At 38.2% G+C, this 24,041-nt stretch overlaps 7 protein-coding genes across 16 annotated transcripts; 4 read left to right on the top strand and 3 right to left on the bottom strand.

Moving 5' to 3' along the window:
• Nucleotides 1-849: 849 nt before the first annotated feature.
• On the top strand, nt 850-3,715 carry LOC6638196 (fork head domain-containing protein FD3). The gene is made up of 2 exons (XM_002061286.4): nt 850-1,224; nt 2,550-3,715. The coding sequence occupies exons 1-2, from the start codon at nt 890-892 to the stop codon at nt 3,616-3,618; spliced, it is 1,404 nt and encodes a 467-aa protein (XP_002061322.3). The 5' UTR covers nt 850-889; the 3' UTR covers nt 3,619-3,715.
• A 1,928-nt stretch (nt 3,716-5,643) lies between these two features.
• Nucleotides 5,644-9,277, top strand: LOC6638186. Of its 2 annotated transcripts, none has more exons than XM_002061285.4 (6): nt 5,644-6,616; nt 6,689-6,882; nt 7,052-7,214; nt 8,288-8,396; nt 8,472-8,653; nt 8,728-9,277. In XM_002061285.4, the coding sequence occupies exons 1-6, from the start codon at nt 6,559-6,561 to the stop codon at nt 8,805-8,807; spliced, it is 786 nt and encodes a 261-aa protein (XP_002061321.1). In that variant the 5' UTR covers nt 5,644-6,558; the 3' UTR covers nt 8,808-9,277. The 2 variants fall into 2 exon arrangements, with proteins under 2 accessions (XP_002061321.1, XP_023032635.1); XM_023176867.2 differs by having other exon boundaries at nt 8,472-8,663; nt 8,728-8,787.
• Nucleotides 9,278-10,304: 1,027 nt separating this feature from the next.
• LOC6638185 (phosphatidylinositol 4-phosphate 5-kinase type-1 alpha) lies at nt 10,305-16,337 on the top strand. Of its 8 annotated transcripts, XM_047009512.1 has the most exons (18): nt 10,305-10,668; nt 11,070-11,104; nt 11,194-11,343; nt 11,402-11,599; nt 11,663-11,805; nt 11,873-12,373; nt 12,433-12,537; nt 12,600-12,732; nt 12,869-12,956; nt 13,407-13,469; nt 13,655-13,672; nt 13,811-13,912; nt 13,980-14,240; nt 15,120-15,312; nt 15,382-15,554; nt 15,667-15,752; nt 16,072-16,127; nt 16,185-16,337. In XM_047009512.1, exons 1-17 carry the CDS (start codon nt 10,590-10,592, stop codon nt 16,078-16,080), a joined length of 2,337 nt encoding a protein of 778 aa, XP_046865468.1. In that variant the 5' UTR covers nt 10,305-10,589; the 3' UTR covers nt 16,081-16,127; nt 16,185-16,337. The 8 variants fall into 8 exon arrangements, with proteins under 8 accessions (XP_046865468.1, XP_046865467.1, XP_046865469.1 ...); XM_047009511.1 differs by having other exon boundaries at nt 16,072-16,337; XM_047009513.1 differs by having other exon boundaries at nt 12,445-12,537; nt 16,072-16,337.
• A 411-nt stretch (nt 16,338-16,748) lies between these two features.
• Nucleotides 16,749-17,815, bottom strand: LOC6638184 (ER membrane protein complex subunit 8/9 homolog). The gene is made up of 2 exons (XM_002061283.4): nt 17,492-17,815; nt 16,749-17,415 (listed from the first exon to the last, which is right to left on the bottom strand). Exons 1-2 carry the CDS (start codon nt 17,687-17,689, stop codon nt 17,005-17,007), a joined length of 609 nt encoding a protein of 202 aa, XP_002061319.1. The 5' UTR covers nt 17,690-17,815; the 3' UTR covers nt 16,749-17,004.
• A 271-nt stretch (nt 17,816-18,086) lies between these two features.
• Nucleotides 18,087-21,424, bottom strand: LOC6638183 (ATP-dependent zinc metalloprotease YME1L). 2 transcript variants are annotated; one of them, XM_002061282.4, is made up of 9 exons: nt 21,079-21,424; nt 20,563-21,005; nt 20,437-20,499; nt 20,188-20,380; nt 20,030-20,122; nt 19,816-19,889; nt 19,429-19,742; nt 18,974-19,364; nt 18,087-18,917 (listed from the first exon to the last, which is right to left on the bottom strand). In XM_002061282.4, exons 1-9 carry the CDS (start codon nt 21,103-21,105, stop codon nt 18,254-18,256), a joined length of 2,262 nt encoding a protein of 753 aa, XP_002061318.1. In that variant the 5' UTR covers nt 21,106-21,424; the 3' UTR covers nt 18,087-18,253. The 2 variants fall into 2 exon arrangements, with proteins under 2 accessions (XP_002061318.1, XP_023032270.1); XM_023176502.2 differs by having other exon boundaries at nt 19,816-19,898.
• A 228-nt stretch (nt 21,425-21,652) lies between these two features.
• On the top strand, nt 21,653-22,765 carry LOC6638389 (OCIA domain-containing protein 1). The gene is made up of 3 exons (XM_002061281.4): nt 21,653-21,870; nt 21,934-22,399; nt 22,461-22,765. Exons 1-3 carry the CDS (start codon nt 21,763-21,765, stop codon nt 22,682-22,684), a joined length of 798 nt encoding a protein of 265 aa, XP_002061317.1. The 5' UTR covers nt 21,653-21,762; the 3' UTR covers nt 22,685-22,765.
• Nucleotides 22,713-23,987, bottom strand: LOC6638388 (probable GDP-L-fucose synthase). Its single transcript, XM_002061280.4, has 4 exons — nt 23,813-23,987; nt 23,643-23,757; nt 23,021-23,581; nt 22,713-22,963 (listed from the first exon to the last, which is right to left on the bottom strand). The coding sequence occupies exons 1-4, from the start codon at nt 23,935-23,937 to the stop codon at nt 22,796-22,798; spliced, it is 969 nt and encodes a 322-aa protein (XP_002061316.1). The 5' UTR covers nt 23,938-23,987; the 3' UTR covers nt 22,713-22,795.
• Nucleotides 23,988-24,041: the final 54 nt, after the last annotated feature.

Genomic DNA, 24,041 nt, shown 5'->3' on the forward strand with positions numbered 1-24,041 from the left:
AGTTTTGGCTTCTGCTGCCGACGTTAACGTTAACGTTGCCGTTGACGTAGCCGCCTCCTGCCAATTTGAGTTACACAAAAAGCTGTAGAGGAAAACACAAATATCACATTTACAGCACACACATACACACACACACAGGGACATACATTCCACCATTTTATGTGCAAAACGAGAGCAACAGAGAGATAGAAAGAGAGAGCGTATGCTCCTGCCACTTCTCATCCTAGATTGGTTTACAGCAGCATCTCCAACCCTTAAATACCAAAACTATAAGTCGCTATCTCTTTCTCGGCCAGCAGCAGCAGCATGAGTGACGACGCAACGCTTGACGCCGACAGCGACGTTGGCTGTAGAATCACAGTTATTTGAGGATACGAAAACATAGCAGAGCCGACAAAAGCCCATGGAAGCGGCAGCGGCAGCGGTTTTGTCATAAATAAATGTTTGAGTTATGTAGAAAAACATTTCGGGCGAGAAGATTTTCGTTATCGTTGCGTTTCAGTTAACATTTGGCAAAAGGATTCCGCCTACAACAGAAGACACGCGCATCTCTCTCTCACACGAGCAACTGTAAATTGTAACTGTAATTGTAAATGTAACTTTGCAACTTTTTGGCAACTTCTGTATCGCATGTACAGTTAACGCGATCAGCAACGGCAACGGCAACGAAAACGGAAACGGAAGTGCGGAAAATAAAAATTTTGAAAAAAAGTTATTAAAACAGTTCCTTGAGCAAAATCTAAAAAAAAAAAGAAAATAAAACAAAAGTATAAATCAAAAGCATAAACCAAAGAAAATTAAAAGAAAAAAGTGTTACGTCCTGTTTTTAATCTTAACAAAGTGTATACAATAATAACTAATAGCATATAGTATTAGCAATTTTATAATCATGCACACCAGCACAGATCCCATGCATGCTCTTCACGATAGTGTCTCCCTATCACCGCCCTTGCACAGGACACAGCGCGGCGGGTCATCGCGTAATGCTGCCTCCGACGCCTCCATGTCCATGGTCTGTGATGACAGCGACATTGAGCCATCCGTCGGCGGCGGCGGCGGCGGCGGCAGCATCAATGGCGACAACAAAGACAGTCAGGGAGCTGCCACTGGTGGTCCATTGGTGAAGCCACCATATTCCTATATAGCCCTCATCACAATGGCCATATTGCAATCGCCGCACAAGAAACTAACTCTCAGTGGAATATGTGATTTCATAATGTCACGGTAAGTTCGACCTAAAGCCGACGGCGGAAAAGGATTAATAATGAAAGTGGAAATTGTGTTAAAAAGTGGACAACTGTTTTTATATTTTAACTGGTATAAACTATGCCAACGGATAATTTATATTTATATTTTATTTAATTGGTGTAAGAATTTAGAATATTTTCTTTTTTTATAGTTACATATGTATGAATAATCTATATTTTCATCTTTTTTGTACCTCGTGGAATAGTTAATATGGAATATACTTATTTGAGAATATATTTCAAATTGTCTTAAATATTAAAAAAATTGACTTGTAGTATTGTAGTTTATTAAAAAATTTGACCTCTTGTATTAAAAAAATTGGTCAAATTGCTTGTAGCATATAGGAAATTAAAAATAGTTTTTTTTTTGTCATTCAGAGGTAATTAAGTATAATTATTATCAGAAAAATCGGATGTGATGGTTCAATATTAAGGATATATTTATCCTATTCATCGTATATCTTTATAATACAAAAAGATTTTTACTTTCAACTACTAAATATGGACATATTACTACCAAAAAATATACACTTATTAGTGGCAGAATTCAAATTTTATGGTAGAACTTTCAAAATATTCAAAATTCTTGTGTTCTATGAATAAATACCACATCTAACCGATTTTGAATTTAAATGTAAAAATCTCAAAACCAAATTTGACATTTAGATTAAAATTAATCCAGAGATGATTAATTCAAAACGTTATATGTTTTAATATAATATTTAAAGAGAAAAGCATTTACAACATCGTTTTGAGATAACAAAAGATGGAATAATATGCACATAAATTATTTATGAGAGCTATCCTCAAATTTGTATTAATTAATTTTACATTTAAAAGGAAAGCTGATATAAAATTAAATGAGAAAGGAAACTGATATCAAATTAAATAGAGTTTAGGATTATTATTCAATTGACACTAGAATAGAAAATGAGAATAAATATTAATAATGAATTAAAATAAGTGATTGTAAGGGACCCGTCAACGTTGCTGTTTTGTTAATGAATTTGTTTATGTTATACACTCGTGTATTATAAAAAAATTGTTCAGTTTAATTAAATTTTATTTCAATTTTAGTTTTTAATTTCACAGCGATTCAGTAATGAGATGTATTTTTAAGCAATTCGTAAGCAAGTTAAGGTTCGAATTTGGTTTCCAAACTAAATAAAATTCCGATGAGTAGCTTTTTTTGTTGATTATTAAGAACTTATTTTACCTAATAATTCTAGAGAATATTTAAAAAAAGTAACTCCCAAAGGTTAATACAAGCATTTAACCAATTTATTCACTTACATTTTGCAGCTTTCCATATTACAAGGATAAATTTCCCGCTTGGCAAAACTCCATCCGCCATAATCTGAGCCTGAATGATTGCTTCATTAAGGTTCCACGAGAGCCAGGAAATCCTGGAAAGGGTAATTTCTGGACTTTGGATCCGCTGGCCGAGGATATGTTCGATAACGGAAGTTTCCTGCGGCGACGTAAACGCTATAAACGTGCCCCGGCCATGCAGAGATTCTCCTTTCCGGCGGTGTTCGGGACTCTTTCGCCATTCTGGATACGGAAACCGGTGCCATTGGTGCCGGTGCATTTCAATGTGCCCAATTTCAATGGGAATCGTGACTTTGATGTGATGCACACGCCAAGCGATGTCTTCGATACGGCTCTGAGGGCTGATAAGAAATTTAATTTCTTTGCCAATGCGGAGGCATCGTTCTATCAAAATGATAAATTCGATCGGCTATCGTTCCTCAATCGTCGTGCTGGTGGTGGAAGTGGTGGTGGTGATCCAGCCGATGCACTGCCTCTTGGTGGTGCAGGAGCCGAAGCGACAAGCAGTAGAATTGCCAGCAAGTACAAAAATCCCTATGCATTTGATGGAATCTCAACGATGACATCAGCTGCCAGTGCCAGTGATTATGTGGAACGTAATAATTACACGGATCTCAACTCATTTGCGGAGGATGTGGAAGCAGAGGCCGAAGCAGAAGGCGACGCCGATGGCGATGATGCCTCAAGTGATGATAAGATCGATGTGGAAAGTGCCAATGAGCATGAGCCAGATGATTCACACATATCCGATTCGGTGGACAGTGTCTGCACGAATCGCTTGGATGCCCCCAATGATGTTTTGCCCTTTGATCAGGCAGAAGTATCGAATAGTTCAGTAGCCATCACGTCCAGTCCCAAAATAACAGCCAGTTTGCGTTCCTCGAATAATGCCAAAGATTTTCGCATTGAATCCTTAATCGGTGGCCATCATCAGCAGCAACAGCAGCAGCATCATCATCAGCATAATCATCATCATCATCATCCGCATCATCATCATCAGAGGATCGGAATCAGTGTTAGTGATGAGGCTAGTGATTAAACAAACAAGATTCCATTTTTAAACAAAACAATTCTCTCTGTATGTGGTAATACTTTTAGTTATATGTAGTAGATTGGGGTTATAAATTTATATATATATACATACATATATATCTAGTATCATAGATCGATGGCCGGGATGATGAATTTTAAAAGCGACCAAAAATGCAAGAGTCCATTTCAATTGTATAAATCTTATATATACACATAAAGATATATATATCGTATATAGACCTGACAAAAAAAACAAACATCATCCATACATACATACACTATATATGTATATATATATTAATGCATATTTATAGCATACTTTTAAAGCAAATTCTATATATATTATATATATGTATACTACTTGTATGTGTGCGTATGTGTGTGTGTGTGTAACTACAACTGCAAATGATAAAAAACAAAATTACTATTAACTATAATTTAGGCATTTAAGAATTTTGCTGATGTTATTAAAGAAAAGAAAACAATTTAATAAAAACCCATATAATAGATGAAAGAATAATACCTGTTGCACATTCACTTTTAACAAGCACTATGCGAACATTTTTGGATATTCAAGATGAAAATGTATCCCACTTACCCATTCAATAAGAATTCTCTGTTGGTTTTTAAAACTTTACCCCCTAAAGTATGAAGTGAAGAACTCTAAAATAGTTTTAAAAAGTGTATAACTTTTCAAATGATTAATATTTTTATTATTATCTGTAAACATTGGTAGCCTCAAATGGTATTTTATATTTAAAGGACTTTCGAAAAACAATCGTCCCGTTTTGGATACATTGGGGATCAAAGTTCCTCATTTGCAGGCCTAGATGGAGTTAACTATAATTCTCAACCTGAATGTAAAATTAATACATATTTTTACAGCATACTTTTAGGATTTAGTCAGTTCAATTTAATAGGAAATAATGCTAGCAGTTTGTAGAATATTTGATCGTAATGTGCTTTAATTGAAATTCAGAGCTTTGATATGTGAAATTTGGAATGGAATTATTATAAGACTAGTTAGATTTCTTTAAGAATATTGAGTATCAGTAAATACAACGAATTTAAAACAAATATTTTCCAGCGAAAAAAGTTTTAAAAAATTTCTTGCTAATCCATTTTGTTTTCTACTATCGGTGATGGAACTATTTAACCAAACCATTATACTATTGTTTTTGAAAATGATAAAAATCGATTGGGTATTAGGCTATACATAGGGTCTAATTTAAAAACTCATCAAGCGTTTTGCTTTTTTAAGGGAGAATTGGACGAAAGCGTTTTGATTATTGGGCAATAAAATTATGTAGATATTATAGAAAACTCTCTGAATAAATATATAAATTATGTTTTGAATTTGTAGTCAATTTTGGACATAGGATAATTTATTTTTACAAGGCCTGTTTCCTTTTTTAAGGTATTAAGGCTTTCTATATTAAGGATAACACTTTATGTTTCAACACTCGGTTTATTTCTACAGGATTCACATTTATGAGATTTACAGATTTTATGTATATAAATTTCTGCGATCACTAGAACAAGTTAGTAAGCAAATGGAACTCTGTGATCATTTTAGAGAAAATATATTGGATTTTTGGAATTTTCAACCGTTTTCAGCGCTTAGACTACGCCAGAATTGTAAATTTGAAGTGTTCACTATTTGCATGTTCTTAGTATTTCAGTTTTTACTAAATCCATATTGGACTCTCTCCCTCAAAAAAAAAATATACTCCTTAGGTAGGAATTGAAATATGTTTAAAAGTTGGGCCACACTTGCTCAAAACTGCACGCAGTCAGCTTGGACTGCAGCGATAACTGTCAAACATGACAAGTGTCAAAGTGACATATGGAGGGTTTCGACGCATGCGCCTAAATGTTTGGCATTTATCGAAAAGTCAGCTGTTTTTTGTGTAGCCAGGATGAACAAGGACAAGCATATGTTACACTTGCATAAAGCTTGTCGCAAAAGCTCTCTCTCTCACTAACTCTCTCTCTCTCTATCTCCACAGGCTGTTGTCCCATGTTGTGTCTTGATACGGAACGGTACGTAGTACACTCGTTGGTATTCCAGTGTTAAAACATGAAAAGCTACGCTGGAAAAAGGACAACGGTTAAATAGAAGATACCAACACTATTGGTATCCAGCGGCATACGAAAAAACAACTCTGACTCCGATTCCGACTCTAAACTCCGTTTGGCATAATTCTCCGTACACAAACACACACGCACACACACACATTCGTTCATACACACGCGTACTAGAACACCAACACACTCACGCGAAGCGTAGCAAAAAGTCGATTTTCCACCAACAAAAAAAAGAAAACCATAGATTGAAGTTTGTTGTATATGTGCAAAACTTTAAATTGCTGACCATAAAATGCAATTGCGATAGCAAACGATAGAAAATCGTAAAGAACACGGGAAAACGTTAAAACTTCATAGAGATGTAGACAAAGTGTGTGAGAGCTTTGATTTTGCTGCGATTCCCCCCACCCCCCTTCAAATAAAATTGTGTTTTTTCCCCCTCCATCTATATAAATATATATATATATGTTTTTTGTTGGTGTGCGTTATTTGTGCTGAGCTCATCCACAAACGCAAAAAAAAAGGGATAAGGGGAAGAAAAGTTTTTTTTTTCTATTTTGGCCCTAAAAGTGAACAACGTCCTGCCCCATAGCCAATCCCCCGCGCCTTCCGCCCTACGTAAGGAGAAGAAGAAAAAGGTTTTGTGATATTTTGTGTGTGTGAGTGTTCTTTTTTGTTTTGCTGATGTGTTACGGTTCATAATGAGCCGTGTGACTTTAGGCCTCCATGGCCATTGAACGGGTAAACGGTGTAGGAGCAACCATTACGTTTAACGTCCATCCTCGAGCACAACGATTTGCCTTAGAGCAAAATAAAAACAACCACAACGGCGGACCAGGACGAACTCTAGGACGAGCACATGGCGAGCTGGAGCATCTTGTGTGCAACGCTGCTGGCCTGGCTGACGTTACTGACGGGTAAGAGAAATCCACAATTGAACTCCATCATTCCATCATCCACTTTATGTCGAATTTATTCCGGATTATTAGCAACCCACTCGGTACGCATTACCAATCTGCGTGTGCCACATACCTACACACTAGAACGTGATATCGAGCCCGATCCTCTCGTGCTCGACTGTGAATATGAGATAGGTCCGCGTGAGAAGGGATTTGTCCTAAAGTGGCTGTTTAACAATCACTCCATCTATCAATGGATACCCTCAGTCAAGGGTTTTGCCATGGTGAGTCATATTGCCAACATACATGTACATACATGTATTCCTTAAGCCCCTTTCCACCACCAGTTGGTGGAGGTGGAAGGAAAAGTCAAAAAATTAATTAACATAAAATTCGCTTTCTTTCTTTCTTTCTCCCTTCTTGTTTTTTTTTTTTTTGGCTGTATTATTGTAGGGCTTCATGAAGGCCAAGATAGATACGAAAATATTCACCATGGAGGGCAGTCCCGGTGTTATATCGATAAAGAATCCCGACTGGAACATGACGGGGGAGTATACATGTGCGGTGCAAACCTTTGAGTCCACGGATAAGCGAAGTGCCCGCTTACAAATCATTGGTGGGTGGTCTAAACGAGTCTAAGTCTAAGAGGTGGGGGCGGGTGGAATGGGTGGGTTTTTGAATGGGTGTCAAATTGTTTGTTTGCATAGGTGTTGATGTTATGAGTGTGTGTGTGTGTCTATGTGTTTATGGGTGTGTGTGTGTTTGTGTTTGTGAGGAAGGCACGTGCGTTACACAGTAAAAGAAATCGTATAATTTCTTATAAAAAGTCAACTTTAGTTGTGCCAAAGTTTTTGTTCTCTTGTAGTCATTGAGCACTTAATCTCTTTTTTTCTCTGTCTCATCACAATGGCGCCATTTAAATACATAAATGACCCTTTAAAATTAGTCTCCTCGTCGTGCACTCGAACTTTGCACTTTTTAAAGAACTGAATTCATTCAGTCTAACTATTGGAAATGCCAAATAAAAGTTCTTACTTTAAATTACTTTTATCAAAGGTTCTTTAAACTTTCGAACGATGTTATAGTTGTTCGATTGGACCAACTTTTCTTTAATAGAGACATTTTCTTTCTAAATTTATCGTAAAACAAGTTTTTAAAGATAGATATATAATAATGATAATGATAATCCTTTATATAAAATACTTTACTCAACTAAAAAACAAAGTTTAACTTTTAAAATATCTGCTAAAAATAGTTGCGCTTCTAGTAACGTGAATTTATATACATTAGCTCTTAAAAGTATGCTACTAAAATTGTCTTCATAGTTTTAAAAAAGGTTTTTTTTACCAATTGCATACTTTATGGAACACATTTGCCTCTGGTTGATTAGTTTAATGGAACTTTAATATTATAGTCTTAGCAAGTAATGTATAAGAGAGTTCAAAGAAATAGAAGAGATTACTTCGAGTTCTATTTTCTGTCAGTGTAAGACTTCTTTTTCATATGTATGTAAATGTATTTGCATGCGTGTCATGTGGCCATGGGGCTGCGGTTCCCCAGTACCTGTTGTTGTTGTTGTTTTTTGGGGATATTTTTGTTTTTGTTTAGTTTGACACTTGATTAATTCTCACGATTCAAACCTTACCTTCTCCCACACTCTCGGCTGTTTTCCCTTTCTATGTACTTCAGTTCCTGAATCGGATTTCATGCTGGAGGCACGCATGGGCGGCGAACACACAGATGTGGACATAATGTGTGCGGTTCAACATGTTTTCCCCCAGCCAGTGTTATCTGTCATGTAAGATAAGAGTAACCAGAAAATTTGGAATTAAATAAACAGAAACTTTGTTTTCGTTTTCTCTTTCTCTCTTAGCTTTGATACACACATACTGGACTCGGTGCTTACGCAACTGGATCAAGATCCAAGCGGCCTGTATAGCATGACCGTAAGGACGCGAATACCACGAGATCAACTAGAATCCCCTACACCGATAACCTGTGCGTTTTTCCTGCTTGGCACAAACTATACCAAACGCAGGGAGACTATTTTCTATGGTAAGTAGAGGTAGGTAAGATCTTCTTATCACTATATCGTTAGTGTTCTAATCGGTTTCGAATTCAATTTTTAGATAAGGCCACAAATATACAACGCAAATGGACAACAGTCGCCGTAGTTATGTCGATCGCATCCTTAGCTTTAAGCAGTTAGTTTCTTAGTGTTAAACATTTTTAGATTTGTTCATATTTGGGTTTTTCATTTTATTCACCCCTTTTTCTTATAGAGTGTTTTCTTGTCATTTCATTTTTGAATAGAACTTTTAAAAAAAACAAATAACAAAAAAACGGATAAACGTAATTTTTTTGCGGTATTTTTAAAAAAAGCGCTTATTTTGTAAATGCATATAAATGTAAGTATACAAAACAAAAACAAAAACAAAAAAACAAAAAACAAACTAGACCCACATACATACAATATATACAATACATACATAAACACAGTCACACACATACACGTACACAGAAAGACAACTAAACGACAAAAGTAAATACAAATTATTGTATTCATATATTTACCACATAAATAAATATATATATACATATATATATAAATAGTTATATGAGATGTATAGGTCTAATTGAGTAATGAAATGCTAATAAAAAAACAAACAAACAAACGAATCAAAAGAAAATTGCTATTTTTATATAGGACAGTGGCGGAAATATAGTAATTAAATGGGGGCAATTGGTTCCCTAAAGTATGCTACGATTCACTTCTTAAAAATTTGGAGGGAATTCTGCTAGAAAAAGTTCACAAATTTTTGTCAAAGAATGTTTTAGAAATTTACTTTTTAGGATATTCGAGATTGGAAAGAGGATACGATATTAGAAAAGTTTTTAATTTGTTTCCTAAAAAGAATACTTCTAAAAAAAGTTGCATACTTTAAAGGACAAATTATCCCAATTTAATATTCCATCTCTATTCTCTTTTTAATGGGCTTTTTAAATATACATAAATAACATTGCAAAAACTTTTTAAATCACAGGACATCCAAAAATGTACTTAGAGCTTGCGAAAAATAAGTTCTTTCACTATCTTTTGCATACTTTAAGGGTAAATTTTGTCCATTTGTTTTACTTATAATGCAGTTAAATTGTCTAGGTAAGAAATAGTTTTGTGTTGCCAACAATATGTAAAGATTTTGTCAACATTGATCATTCGCAAAGTTTATCGTAGATTTTGAAAATACACTAAATGTTGCATACTTTATGGAGCACATATCATCCCCATTCCACATCTATCTTTCATTCTCCTCCATTCGCTTTATCATCTCGGTATTGATTCTTGTTACAACTATATTATATTATATTTTTTTTAAAGTGAATTTTTTTAAATATTGATGTCTTGGACGTAGTACTGCATACTTTAGGATGTGATTCACATTGGAATCAGTATTTCAGTTAATTCCTAACACAAACAAAAATTGTGCTTTAAATCCAAAGTAGGATATTCAAAAACTTAGGATCGCTATAAGCTCTCTTCATTTGCAAAAAATAACATACCCTCAGTAAGTGTATTCGCGAAAATTTCCCTCGAATCAACTCTGTGTTATGAGAATGCAGCCCTGGCATGCTCGTTCATGCGCATAGCCCATTTCCAAAACCGTTCCAGTGCGCCCATGAGTATGCAGTGAAAAATGACAGCAGCTGAACACAACATCGTCGCGCGTTCTTAGACAGAGCAAAAAATACAAAAAAGCCAAAAAGAAAGAGGGCAAAAAAAAAATAGGAAATCAAGAAGCATTGAGGCATTCAAGTCATCCAAGCCAAGGCCCATTTGGATTGCCCAAGCCACAATCGAGACGAGTCAAGGAAAACGGACTCAATCAACTACGGGAATCTCAACTAAAATGTCCTAGTAATAAGCTACGTAAGGGCAGACGATAGACTGGAGACGAGACGAGACGCGATAGCCAGAGACATCTGAGCCAAGATGGCTTCTGGCGATGGTGATACCATCAATACCATTGACATGGACAGCTCCTCCACATCGCAGGCTAAAATTGCTGATGGTTAGTAGTTGCAAATTCATTTTTTTTTCGTCCCAAAAAAAAAAAAACTGATAGCAAACGAAAAACGAAAAAAAAAATCAATGAATGGCCATCAAATGGAAGTGCCCGTGGCGCATGTGTCTGGCAAATAGAAGAAAGAAGCAGCAGCAGCACCACTACCACCACCACCACTAGCAACAGCAGAACCACTCCTCCACTCTAACCCCCCTTCTCTACTTTACTTCACCTTCTCTCTCTCAAAAAAAAAAACAATTTATATTTTTGGAAATATAGCCATGATAACAAAAGAAAGTTTCGAAAGGGTCGTTCATTTGTCGCTCGGTCATTGACTATTCTGCGTTCGTTACTTACTAATTTAATCATGAATCTGAACTAATAATAAACTTCTTGACCTCTTCTAGCCACCACCGACCATGTGGGCAACTCATCACCCGACGTAAGTGAAAGTTTTTTGTAGTAATTGATATACTATATTGATATGGATGTCAATGAAACTAAAAAAAGGATAATGAATTTTATTTACAGTTGGGCACTCGTCCATTACGCTCGGCTAACAAGGCGGACAAAGAGCGTAAAATTGGACATCGACGTGTGGGCGAGGGCGGTGAGATTACCTATAAGAAAATCCAGACATCACAGATTATGGGATCCATACAGCTAGGCATACAACATACTGTAAGATGGAGTTAAAGTAAAAATTTACACCTGATATACTAACATTTTATATTCATAGGTCGGCAGCCTGGCATCGAAACCCAAGCGTGATCTACTTATGATGGACTTCTGGGAAATTGAGAGCATTACATTTCCTCCAGAGGGTTCTAGCCTTACACCTGCCCACCATTATAGTGAATTCCGTTATAAGATCTATGCCCCCATAGCTTTTCGTTATTTTCGTGATCTATTTGGCATACAGCCAGATGACTTTATGGTAAGATCTAGTACCAACTATCAACTTTAAACAAATTTAATTTACTTTTTTCTAATTTTTAAGATGTCTATGTGCACTTCGCCTTTGCGTGAATTATCGAATCCAGGTGCTTCCGGCTCAATATTCTATTTAACGGATGACGATGAGTTCATTATCAAAACAGTGCAACACAAAGAGGGTGAATTTTTACAAAAACTACTGCCTGGGTAAGGCAAAATCAACTTTAGTTATCCGTCTTCTGTTGAGTAATCTCTTTTAATTCTTTTCTGGTAGCTACTATATGAATCTGAATCAAAATCCGCGCACTTTATTACCGAAATTCTTCGGCCTGTACTGCCTGCAAACAAGCAATGCCAAAAATATTCGACTGGTGGTCATGAATAATCTGTTACCCTCATCGGTTCGGATGCATTTGAAATATGATCTGAAGGGTTCAACATTTAAACGAAAAGCATCGAAAGCGGAACGTGCCAAGAAATCGCCGACATATAAGGATCTTGATTTTATGGAACAACATCCGAATGGTATATTTCTGGAAGCGGAAACCTATTCGGCTTTAATCAAGACCATTCAAAGGGATTGTACGGTATTGGAATCATTTAAAATTATGGACTATTCATTGCTCTTGGGTGTCCATAATTTGGATATTGCTTTAAAAGAGAAACAAAGTGAACAAAAGAAACCTGTAAGAGCACCACTGGCCGATGATTCAGATGTGGATGGTGATGAGCCATTGGATGGCCTAGATACAGCTACGGGTATTAGTCGAAATAAGTAAGTCAAGTTTTTGGTCTTAACTATTTGGAGATTTTTAATGCTTTAACGATAATTAGTGTGGCATATAGATCGGTTAATCGTCAGCGTCTGGTGGCCCATTCCACAGCCATGGAGAGTATACAGGCGGAGAGTGAACCCATAGATGATGAAGAGGATGTTCCGTAAGTAGAAAAGTCAAATTTTCCTGAGGGTTTTTTAATAACATATGTTTTTTTTTCCTTAGACCCGGTGGCATTCCTGCACGCAGTGAAAAAGGTGAACGACTCCTGCTCTATATTGGCATCATCGATATTTTGCAATCCTATAGGCTGAAGAAGAAATTGGAGCATACCTTTAAAAGCATTATACACGATGGGGTAAGGATTGAAAAAAGTTTGAGTTTCCTTAGAATGTAGTTCTCATAATTTCTAATCCTTAAGTTCTGAAATTTATATACTCCTTAAGATTATTTTGCAAGATTAATGTATTTCTTTTGTTTTTTTTTTCAAACAGGAAACCGTTTCGGTATGTCGTCCTTCGTTCTATGCTCAAAGATTTCAAAATTTCATGGCCAAGACCGTGTTCCGCAAGATACCATCCCGTAAGTTAGGACTAACCAAACTCAAATGGGCTAAGTACAAGTACTATAAAGCATTTTTATTGTTTATACGAACAAAAAGAAAACAAACAAACAAAAAAAATTGGCAAAATACCAATACCAATACCAAGAATCGAATGGAATCTTGATGGTTCTTCTTTTTTGCGTAGAAACACCCATACACCGACACTCACACACACACTCAATCTACACACACACACACTCACACTTGTATCTTGCTAATTTTGAAAATGCAATATAGTACATTAGTACACTTGGCCTTGGTAGTCCTTTTTAATATTGTAACTAAATGCTAACTATCTACATATATTAATTGAATGTTAAACTCTTAAAAAAACAAACAAACGAAAAATCGAAAAAAAAAAAACAAAATCCGCTCTTGTTCTCTGCTTTCTTCACCATACACACCTAAACTACGTAAACGCCTCCTAGTGGATCTCCCAGAGATCAAGGGGAATCACAGAAAATTTCGTACCTTGGTAACCAGTTACATAGGTAAAAAAACAAAAAAAAAATTAATTGCTTCATTCGATATAATTAAAAGTTCTCTTTGGTTTTTAATCTAATATATAAATATTTTGTTTTACTAAAAAAAAAAATTTATGGTTTCTTTGTTGTGTCTTATGTATCAAATATATATATCTATGATTTTCACTGCACTGATTAAATGGACGATAAAGCATGCCTCTCAATCTCACGTTAGTGTTCCGTGTGTTGAACTTGATCCTTAGAAAAAAGCTTTTTTTGAAATGCCAGTGCCTGCTTAAAGAAAAAGACAAATTTTTCAGATTTTTGTCCTACACTTTTGCTAATATGTGTCCTAAAATCCTTTGCAGCGCTAAAGCATTCACCCTCAAAGAGAAAAAGTCTCTCGAAGGCCATACAAAGGTCCATAGACAGTGAAAACGAAGCGGAGACGACGAAGACGACGTCACGACGTAAGTGATGAGGATTGAAGCTAAAGATCCTTTCATTTACTAACTACATTTCTGTGTTTTCCTTTAGCGGTGCATGCCTCACATTCCCATAGCAGCGGGAAGATCCATCAGCATCAGCATCAGTCCGCCAAAACAGCTGCCACAGAGCCCGCACCAACATCTTCGTCAGGAATGGCTGCAAGCGCCGCCGATCGTGCACCGCCACCGGTGAGCAAACGAACGCCATCAGCGGCAGCGGCCAGTAGTAATCTCAAGGCCAGGGTTCCGCCTCCGGTGCCACCACGAGGTTCCCCACGCCGCAAGGATGCCCAGGATCGTTCGACACCAGGTACGAATGTTAATCACACACCAGTATCGTCGGCGACGAATCAAACGCTTCAGGTGCCTAGTGAGCCATCGAGGCCACGATTCGGTGATCGCCGTTCGCCCAGCAATGTCCAGGATTGGCTGGAATTGCATGATCTCTTCGAAGCAAGCGAGTGTTCAGTTCCTGTAGTGCCGGCGCTGCAGCGATCTAGCTCCCTCCGGCGACGAGACTCACTGCAGTCAGCCTATTCCACTGCTAGGTCGGAGAGCAGCTTCCGTAGGCAACAGCCGCGTCTGCTCAATCATGTGGACATATTCCAGCGTCAAAACAGTTTCATGGCCCGCAGTGAACGATCTTCGGTGGGTTCTATTGTTCGAAGTTTTCCACCCATACGAGCGGATAGCTATCGTTCGGCTAGATCACGTTCCACTGGGACCATAACATCGACTTCACCTCGACGTTTGATGAAAGAGAAGCAACGTCAACGATATCTGCACTATGCCGATCTGGCATTGGGTGAAGATGTGTGTGACACTCAAGAGGATAATCTCCTGCAATCGGTTAGTGCTTTCCTAGAAGTCAAACGTGAACTGGAGGCCGTACAAAGGCCGAAACGAACTCCACCTAGAATAGAGGTGCCCATAAGTGAACCCATTGTGAAGGAAGAGAAGCCAAAATATCCTCCACGACGTGGCAAAAGACGTGCTCCAAAGGCGGCTCCTTCTACCATACCCGAAAGTACCGGCACGGATACTTACTCCACGGGAAAGGACTACTATGTTTAGACTTTCGTCACTCGCTTGGCTTGTCTCATTATTTACCCCCCAAAGAACCTTCCATATTTCATTTTATACTCATGTTGATTTCTCACTCTCTGCTCCTCCTCTCATGTATTGCTAGGCACAACACCATCCTGCAGTTCTACTCCACCCCCTGCCTTTGACGACATCTCCGAGGATAGTTCGAACAAGAATAGCACCTCATCGATAGGACGTAGAACGCAGCCGTATTATCAACAACAGCCGCAATATTTGGAACGTAAAATGAATATAGGTCCAGCCTATAGAGGATCCTATAAGGAGGATATTGTGAGGTATTATTACTCGCCACTGATCGAACCACTGACAGATTTGTGTAAATCCTTCTCCATTTGATTTTGCAGTGTCTCCGAAGTTCATCTGGATACTTTACTGGCGGTGGATACATCGTCGAGCAGCCATTATGGTTCACGCGGTGGCCTTGCCTGGACGCCACCGGCATCAGGTGAGGGCTCAACACCAACATGGACAGAGGGCACGCCCAGTTTTACGGACTCCAGTTCAAGTGGTGATCTCGGTAATTGGCCAAATGCAAATTTAAAAGAGTTTTTTGTTTGTTTACTTTTACTTTCTTTATTTTGATTCATTCAATATCATGCTTACCAAAAAAAAAAACCAAAAAAAACTAGACAACTTCTCGCCCATCAATTCATCTAAAATCGATCGTCACAAGCCGACGGTGGAAGATGCCCTCAACTCTCTGTCCTCGGGAATGGTAAATATCAGAGGTGGCAAGCTCTAGATATAATTACAATCTATATAAATATATATACATGTATATGTAATGTAGTCCAACAGTCGCCACACAGACACACATCCGATCCTTTATACCCAAAAAAATTAACCTGAAACCTAAAACAAAACCCGAACACAGAGACAAATTGCATTCTTGTTTGTTTTTCTTTAGCTAAAAATTCATGGATTGACAAATTGAGACGTTTCAATTTCATCATCATCATCTAGATCGATACCATACATACCTACACATAATGTCTATCAATATTTCTTTCTTTCTATATATTTCATTCTTATAGATCAACTAACATAGCATGTGATGATGGCACACTAAAACCCACTCACGTATACATTGGTGCGAACAAATTTCGAATAAAATGTATTTTCTAAATGACAATGCTTACGTGTTCAGGTACCCCGAATACTTGTATAGCTAGGATATAATCAAACAAACCACAAAAAGAATAACGCGCCCTCAATACAACAGATTTACAAATGATTGATCAAATGCTAATGATTGATATTATACATACATATACATATATATATATATACACACATATACACCAAGATGAAAAAACAAAAAACAAGAGTAAATCAAAGGGATGATAATAAAACAAATGATGTTTAGGAGGATGATGCCCCCGTTCCAGTTTTCCTTTATATAAATGTAAAGAGTTCGTTAGGCGTTGTTCAAACAAAACAAATTAATTAACGTTTTCGATCTCCAATAATATCCACATCATACGTATTATTCGTACACATACATACGTATAATCAGCAATCGCGATATTACAAATTCAAAAAAAAAACTTAGAATATTGTTGTAAAATATTTCAAAAAATGGAAGATGATGTTGATGAAACCCGATAAGCAAAATTATATACATATTATTATGCATTATTTGTATTTATTAACGATAATTGTAAACGTGACTTAGGTTTACGGACAACCACCAAAAGGAAACTTAACGGACTCGGACTTGGGACAGACACGTACTCCAAAAGAATTGATTATTTATTAATTAGTTGAATGTTATTTAACTTATATGCATTATTCTAAAAGAAAAAAACAAAAAAACCAACAAAAAAAAAAAAACAGATTACTGAAAATCCAATTGTAATTACAATAAATTAAAAATTGCAAGGTTGAAATAATCCCTTTCGAGGCTCTGTTTTTTTTTCTCCTTGTTTTGCCTTCCCTTCATCTCTATTCCCTTAGAACTAAGGCAACTAATATAGCTTCTGCAGATCGTTAAGTGATTTGTTTAGGAAATCATTGGTCCAGTCATTTTCGGGATTGTCCAAATGATTATCAAAATCTATGACATCTCGCATGGCACCACGTTTCAGCAGCAGCGATACTCCCTCCAGAGTTTGTGAGGAATGTGTTAAGGTAAATTTAGCCTTGGACCAACGACCAAAATCATTAGAACAACCATACACCTGTATGGCTGGACGATTGTGCTCCAGAGTTACCAATTTATTGTCGATTAGGGTAAAGCAGGCATTTTTGTAATTTTCCTGAATTTTGTCGGCAATTTTCGCCGCCGGAGCCTTGTCCAGTTGGTTATCATAAAAGTTCTCGGGAGCTGCATAGTAACCGCCAATAACGAGACCCTCGCGCTCGGCATAAGCATCGATCTGAATGTGGGTCACATAATTATTCATTTATATGTATGCTCCCCTTCGACTTCCTCTCGTTTTATATTCTATTTACCTGCATTAGGGCTATCTCGGCCATGGGGGTGACATGTAGACACTGATGAAACAGCGGTATGGCATCGACAATTTCCACCAGCGAACCTTTGGAGTTCTTATCCGCTAAGAGGAGTCCGTTGACCGCCTGGTGTGGATATTTGGCTGCATGAAATATCAGCTTGGTGTAGGCACGCTCCGAAATCTTATATTCACACATTTTGTTTGATTATTTTTCCTTAACACGGTGTATATTAAATTAATTAAAACTAATTTTTTTCCCAGTACATTTACACGTACTTTTTTCAGCACTGACAGCCAGCTGCTCAATTTGGAAGTTTGTCAACACTGATGAAATATCGGTATTTGTCATATCATGCACAGTGTGACCATGTACACATTCTCAATTCATTTCAAACATATTTCAAATTTATTTTTGAAAAAAGTTAAGGAAATTTTAATTTTTTTGAACTCTTAGCTCTTTTAAATTGAAATGTTTGTACAATCTTGCCTTGATTTGTAAATGTTTATTAATAAAATAGAAACAAATAATGGATTCCGTTACGGTAAGGAATTTCTAGTTCATTTCGTGGCCTAAAATAAGTTAACCCAAAATATTTATGAATAACATTTTATTTTGTAAACTGTCCGTCTGCGTTCCGCTCGTGTTATGGGTTTCTATGTATTTTATGGTTTAACTAAAAAATATATATATATACTTTTGCAGCTCAGCTCTGTGGCTGATCCGAGTGAAGGTTGGAACTGGATGGGTAAAAGTGGTTAACTACGTCTGGTTGTCATTTAATATGGCCTTGATATCATCCGCATCCAGAGTCTCATATTTTAAAAGCGCCTCCGCCAGCGCCTTGTGCTCCTTGGTATGTTTCTTGAGGATGGCCTTTGCCCGTTCATAGCTATCGTTAAGGATGCGCTTGATTTCAGCATCTACAGCTTCCACAGTATTGGGGCCTAGAACTTCGCCGCCACCCAAACCCTTTGATGGTTCTATTGTTCGCAGGCCCACCTTGTCCGACATGCCCCAATCTTTAACCATATGCGTAGCTATTGATGTGGCCTGTTTGAGATCACTGCTGGCTCCCGAAGTAATTTTATCAATTCCAAAGATAATCTCCTCGGCGGCACGGCCGCCCATCATGGTATCCATCATGGCCAGCAATTGGGCCTTTGTGACATGGTATCGTTCTTTCTCCGGTATGTAGGCAGTGTGGCCAAGTGATGGGCCGCGCGGCATAATGGTCACTTTATGCAGGGGATGTGATTCCTTGGTGTAGAAGGCCACAATTGCGTGACCACCCTCATGGTAAGCGGTAATAGTATTTGCCTCCTCGTCGGGCAGACGAGCCTTGCGTTCCGGTCCCATAAGTACTTTATCACGAGCTGTTTCCAAGTGTTTCATGCTTACTGTATCGGCACCATCAATGGCAGCTCTAGGGAACAACACAAATAATAAATTGAATTTCTTTGCGAAATTACTGGAGCTTACCGTAACGCCGCCTGGTTAATCATATTCTCCAAGTCTGCACCTGTAAATCCGGATGTTCCACGTGCAAGCATATCTAAATCGATCTCGTCATGTAGAATTTTTGCTAAATATAGTGATAAAATTTCCTTGCGTCCGGTGAAATCTGGTGTGGAAACCATAACTTCAACATCAAAACGCCCAGGACGCAATAAAGCCTGATCTAGATCATCTCGACGATTGGTGGCTCCCAGTACAATTACTCCAGCATTCTGATGGAAACCATCCATCTCAGATAGCAGCTGATTAATGGTCTGGTTGGCATAGGGATGAAGCACCGAATTGGTTCGTTTTGCACCCACCGAATCGATTTCATCAATGAAGATCACACAAGGTGCCCGTGCTTTGGCGGCCTCTGAAAAGGAAAAATAAGAATATTAATTATTTGAATCAGAGAACTAAGTTCCAAAAGTACTTACTAAATAAATCACGAACACGTCTGGCACCTTGACCCACCAGGACTTCATCGAACTCAGGTCCAGCTGCGTGGAAGAATGGAACATTGGCCTCACCGGCAACAGCTCGGGCCAATAGAGTTTTGCCTGTGCCTGGAGGACCCACAAGAAGAACACCTTTGGGAAGTTTGCCTCCCAGGTTGGAAAACTTATCGGGATTCTTAAGGAATTCTACAACCTCTTTCAGCTCCTGTTTGGCCTCATCGCAACCCTTGACATCATCAAATGTGACATGAATCTCTTCGGGATCCACCTCTACTTGGTTACCCAGTTGAATGCTGACCAGCAAATAAATAAAAAAAAACAAATTTGAGTATCCAATTCTATCTGCATATACAAATATTTACTCACCGGAAAACTGAACCATTAGACGAGGTAAAGAAACTCAGAAAGATGCCAATAAAAACGACAATTACAACGAGAGTCTGGAAAATCTGTGTGATAATTACTGAGCATTATTCAAAACACTTAAGATGAAACAGGACACATGAAACTACATGAATGACAACATGAACACGACGACAAAAAGGTAACCTGGAAAAGGGATTTTAGAAATGAGTCTTACCTTCAGATACTTCATTGTTTTGCCTGTTTTTGGGGAATCTTCAGCATTGGAAGCGGCTAGGTAGCCCTCGGCAAATGCAATTTTCAAATTCTCCTGCAGGAAAAGAATACAAACAATAAAGTGACCAAAAATCTACATGTGCCCAAATTTTTTTTTACCGCAGTCTTTGTACTCCCCAATTCCTCGGAGCTGGACAACAGTTTTCGTAGCTTCTCCGCTTGTAATTGTGGATCACCATCTACACGTTGAGGTGCATTACTCAATGCCGACTTAATTCTAGTGCTCATGGTTGGATTTCGCTTTTGCTCAGCCTCGATGGAACGATCGGTTTTAAAGCCACGTAATTGATTTCTATAAATAGTTCCAATTCAGTTAACAAGCAAACTCTCATTAGGAAATCTACTTACACTTGTGGGTTATAAACAAATGGACTTTTGACCAATCCTTGGGTTAATGTGGGAAACAATTTGCTGGCAATAAAAAAAGAAAATTCAAAATTAGTTACACTTCAAAAAATGTCTTGTAATACTTACACGTAGGCTGTGCTCGATTGACCAGCCACTCCATTTAATACACCTGAACCATCCAATGAGACTTCAAACTGATAATTTTGTAACTGGCCACGAATCATTTGTTGTTGTTTGGAATTTGGCTCCTCCAATGTGACCTGGATATGGCGCATAGATGGCATAATGCTGCACACTTTGGCCATTGCTTCATTGATCACTTCCTTATCCAAAATTCCATTCAGTCTGGCCGCCTTCTCCACCATACTCTGCAACTTGCTGCCCGACCGACTGAGCAGATTCTTAACATCGAGCACGAGGTCATGCTGGGTAGGGAAGGTTGGAGAGGAGGCGGCTGATTTGCTTCTATTGCTAAAAAAACGAGCTGCAGCTTGAGTGCCCTGCAGTTTGGTACGTTTCACGCTGTAATAATGTGGCTTGCGACTGAAGTTACCCAAATATAGGTAGGGCTGCAAACAGAACAGAACATGTAAATATTGTAAAGTCACTTGGCGGAGTCGTCTCTCGTCTATAAATCCTTACCACAGAGTGTGTGTTGGCAGAGAACATGTCCAAAATAAAACTTAGATACAAAAGTGTTTGAAAAATTACAATAACAGAGGCTCAGGTCCTTCAGGTAGCGCAGACGACACAGTAACTTCTATTTGACAGCGAAAATGTCATAATCTTCTTAATGCTGCGTCTTGTACATTGCAGCCCTGGTCATTAACTGCAGCCCTGGCTTGCCTGCATATCACAAATGAATCTATTAATTTTGAATTTCGCGCAAGGTGTCTGTGTGCAATTATTTGGACTATTTAGTTAAAAAGAAATAAAATCAATATGTACGCAAAATGAAATTGTGTTGCTTGCTTTGTTTTAAAATTGACGTGTAAAATAAAGTTAATGCATATGATTCAGCAGCACTGTATTTATGGCAATGACGGCAAATCTTTGAGGAGGAACACAAATATGTATTAATAATATTTTTACTGGCGGAAATAATCAACAGTTTTACGAAAATTAATTTTGAAGATTGTTGTAGGTGTACAATTATTTGTTATTAGTAAATATTATATACTTTTTAAACCCCTGTCTACTTCTATGTTCGCAACAGCAACAACAAAACAAAAACAAATGAAGAGAACTGTATATCAGTGTTGGATAACTGCATTTTTATAACAGCCGGTAAATTTCATCAATTGTTCAAGAAATTCAATCACTGCGATGGATTCTCCACTGAACGAACAATTTGGACAGGGCCTGGACCAACAGCATCCTCAGCGGCCACCTATGGGTCAACATCCTTTGGCGGACTACCAATTTTCGGCCGAGGTATGAAAGTAATTTACTGAAGTCTTTGGCAATGTTTAATCTTTCTCTTTCACTCTTTCGTAGGAGGTGAAGGCGTTACGTGAATGCAATTCGGAATCATTTTTCCAGCGTTCGCTACCCTTCGGCACTGGTCTAGGGTTGTTGGCCTATTTTGGTGTTAAAAATGGATATCTTCAGGGAACTGGAAAGTATGGACCTGTGCCCAAGGTGATTATGGGCGTCATCTTGGGATACTTTGTGGGCAAGTTCAGCTATCAGCAAAAATGTGCTGAGAAAATTATGCGCCTACCAAATTCTCGTCTAGCGGAAGTGCTGAGACAACGTCGCCAGGGTGGTGGCGTTATTAGCACCATGACACCGGATGAGAGCCTGAGTCGGGCCTTCACATTGGCTCCGTTTTCACCCAGTTCACCGGATGTTTACAGCGATGAGGCATATCAACCAGGCCGCAGTACTTCCTTGAATTTGGATACGGAATCTAGGCCCACATTGAGTGGTTTGGATGACATTTATAGGCCGAGTTTGGACTGTAAGTGGGAAGATAATAGATTTGACAGGCTTTAAACTAGTAGAAATTGTTTATTTTTCAGCTGCTAGTTCAATAATGGACACGGAGTTGCCTTTGGAGCCTGCTAAGCCAGGTCAAACTTATGAAGATTTGCGCCGCAAGAATCGCGAGGATTACGCCAAGCATCAACAGAGTCCTTATTCAAAACCCTATGAGCCGCCAGTAGTGGTGCAACAGCGGCCAGTGGAACCGTTGGAACAAAATCCATCCAAAAAAAATAAATATGGTGACTCCTGGACTGATTAGAATGCGCACACATAAACACAAATTGTACTCCCTTTTAAATTTATGTATGCAATATTATAATGTTTTGATTTTTCGTGGAAAGTTTATTTACAAATTATTTCCCCTACCATTTCACTTTCTGGCTTGGTCAAAGTTGCTTCTAAACCATTCCACTGACGACTTGATAGCCTTGTCGAACTCTGTAAACGTATAATCAGGAAGAAGACTGCGTAACTTGGCATTGGAGGCTGTCTTTTTGTACTGACCATCGGCCTTGGACACATCGCATACCAGTTTGCCCTGTAAAAACAAACTATTAGTCACTTTATTCATTTGTACTCCTTTCCTTTTGTTTACCTTAAAATCAAATGCCTTAGCTATGGCCTCAGCCACTTCATAGATGGTTACCTCCTGTTGTTCATCCACACTAAGGACAATAGGCTCAACACTGTCATAGTTCCTTAGAACCCAAATCATTAACTCAGCCAAGTCGAGGGAATAAATAAACTGACGCAAAGGTTTTCCACTGCCATAGACTGTGAAAACTTTTTCACTCTCCGGCTTGTCTGGCTCATCCTCGTTGATAAGTTTGTGCATGCGATAAATCATTCCTGGAATAACATGGCTCACCTCAGGCTGGTAATTGTCATGGGGTCCAAAAATATTACAAGGTATCACCGAGGTGAAGCTGTGACCATATTTATCATGATAAGCATGATTCTGTATATCAATTAAACGCTTGGCATACGAATAACCATAGTTAGAAGGATGAGGCGGGCCATTATGGACCATGGTCTCATCTATGGGATAAGTGGTCTTATCTGGGAATATGCAAGTAGACAGGCAGGAGACAACTTTGGTGCATTTGTGCTTGTGGGCAGTTTGTAGGACGTGATCATTGATCAAAAGATTGTGACGCTATCAATGAAGAATCAATATTAGTGAGAACTCATTAGACTTGGAAGTGCGACCGGCTTACCAAAAAGTCCAGATTATTGTTCATATTGTGGAACAATCCGCCCACCATGGCGGCCAAGTGTATCACATGCGTGGGCTTTACCTTATCGAAGAGTGCTTGCGTGGCCATTAAATCCCTAATGGTTTATTTTAATAACATGACACCTTAATCCTTTGACCGGATCTACTCACTTTAAGTCCGCATCTTTGGAGCCTGCAAAGTACCATTCCTCATCTTTTGGCTGTTGCTGTTTGATTACCTCCTCCAGAGCTTTGCCTACTAGGCCAGTTCCACCTGTTACCAACACCTTTTTCATTGTTACACCTTCATCAGCTCCAGCTCCGGTGGTAAATGTTTACCAAGAAAATTCAATGTGCCGGTCACACTGTCACCAGATATACCAAATTTTAGCAGTAAAAA

The sequence above is a fragment of the Drosophila willistoni genome, assembly GCF_018902025.1.
Source record: "Drosophila willistoni isolate 14030-0811.24 chromosome 2L unlocalized genomic scaffold, UCI_dwil_1.1 Seg139, whole genome shotgun sequence".
Taxonomy (NCBI): domain Eukaryota; kingdom Metazoa; phylum Arthropoda; class Insecta; order Diptera; family Drosophilidae; genus Drosophila; species Drosophila willistoni.

Coding starts and splice junctions, on each gene's coding strand:
- LOC6638389 (XM_002061281.4), top strand. CDS start 21,763: ATGGATTCTCCACTGAACGAACAATTTGGACAGGGCCTGGACCAACAG. Junction 21,871..21,933: donor ACTACCAATTTTCGGCCGAG/GTATGAAAGTAA, acceptor ACTCTTTCGTAG/GAGGTGAAGGCGTTACGTGA. Junction 22,400..22,460: donor TTATAGGCCGAGTTTGGACT/GTAAGTGGGAAG, acceptor TTTATTTTTCAG/CTGCTAGTTCAATAATGGAC.
- LOC6638185 (XM_047009511.1), top strand. CDS start 10,590: ATGGCTTCTGGCGATGGTGATACCATCAATACCATTGACATGGACAGC. Junction 11,600..11,662: donor TACAGCCAGATGACTTTATG/GTAAGATCTAGT, acceptor CTAATTTTTAAG/ATGTCTATGTGCACTTCGCC. Junction 11,806..11,872: donor TTACAAAAACTACTGCCTGG/GTAAGGCAAAAT, acceptor CTTTTCTGGTAG/CTACTATATGAATCTGAATC.
- LOC6638184 (XM_002061283.4), bottom strand. CDS start 17,689: ATGTGTGAATATAAGATTTCGGAGCGTGCCTACACCAAGCTGATATTT. Junction 17,416..17,491: donor CCGAGATAGCCCTAATGCAG/GTAAATAGAATA, acceptor ACCCACATTCAG/ATCGATGCTTATGCCGAGCG.
- LOC6638186 (XM_002061285.4), top strand. CDS start 6,559: ATGGCGAGCTGGAGCATCTTGTGTGCAACGCTGCTGGCCTGGCTGACG. Junction 6,617..6,688: donor CTGGCTGACGTTACTGACGG/GTAAGAGAAATC, acceptor CCGGATTATTAG/CAACCCACTCGGTACGCATT. Junction 6,883..7,051: donor CAGTCAAGGGTTTTGCCATG/GTGAGTCATATT, acceptor GTATTATTGTAG/GGCTTCATGAAGGCCAAGAT.
- LOC6638388 (XM_002061280.4), bottom strand. CDS start 23,937: ATGAAAAAGGTGTTGGTAACAGGTGGAACTGGCCTAGTAGGCAAAGCT. Junction 23,758..23,812: donor TCCAAAGATGCGGACTTAAA/GTGAGTAGATCC, acceptor ATAAACCATTAG/GGATTTAATGGCCACGCAAG. Junction 23,582..23,642: donor ACAATAATCTGGACTTTTTG/GTAAGCCGGTCG, acceptor CTTCATTGATAG/CGTCACAATCTTTTGATCAA.
- LOC6638196 (XM_002061286.4), top strand. CDS start 890: ATGCACACCAGCACAGATCCCATGCATGCTCTTCACGATAGTGTCTCC. Junction 1,225..2,549: donor TGTGATTTCATAATGTCACG/GTAAGTTCGACC, acceptor TACATTTTGCAG/CTTTCCATATTACAAGGATA.
- LOC6638183 (XM_023176502.2), bottom strand. CDS start 21,105: ATGTTCTCTGCCAACACACACTCTGTG. Junction 20,381..20,436: donor TTTGTTTATAACCCACAAGT/GTAAGTAGATTT, acceptor AACTATTTATAG/AAATCAATTACGTGGCTTTA. Junction 18,918..18,973: donor ATTAACCAGGCGGCGTTACG/GTAAGCTCCAGT, acceptor GTTGTTCCCTAG/AGCTGCCATTGATGGTGCCG.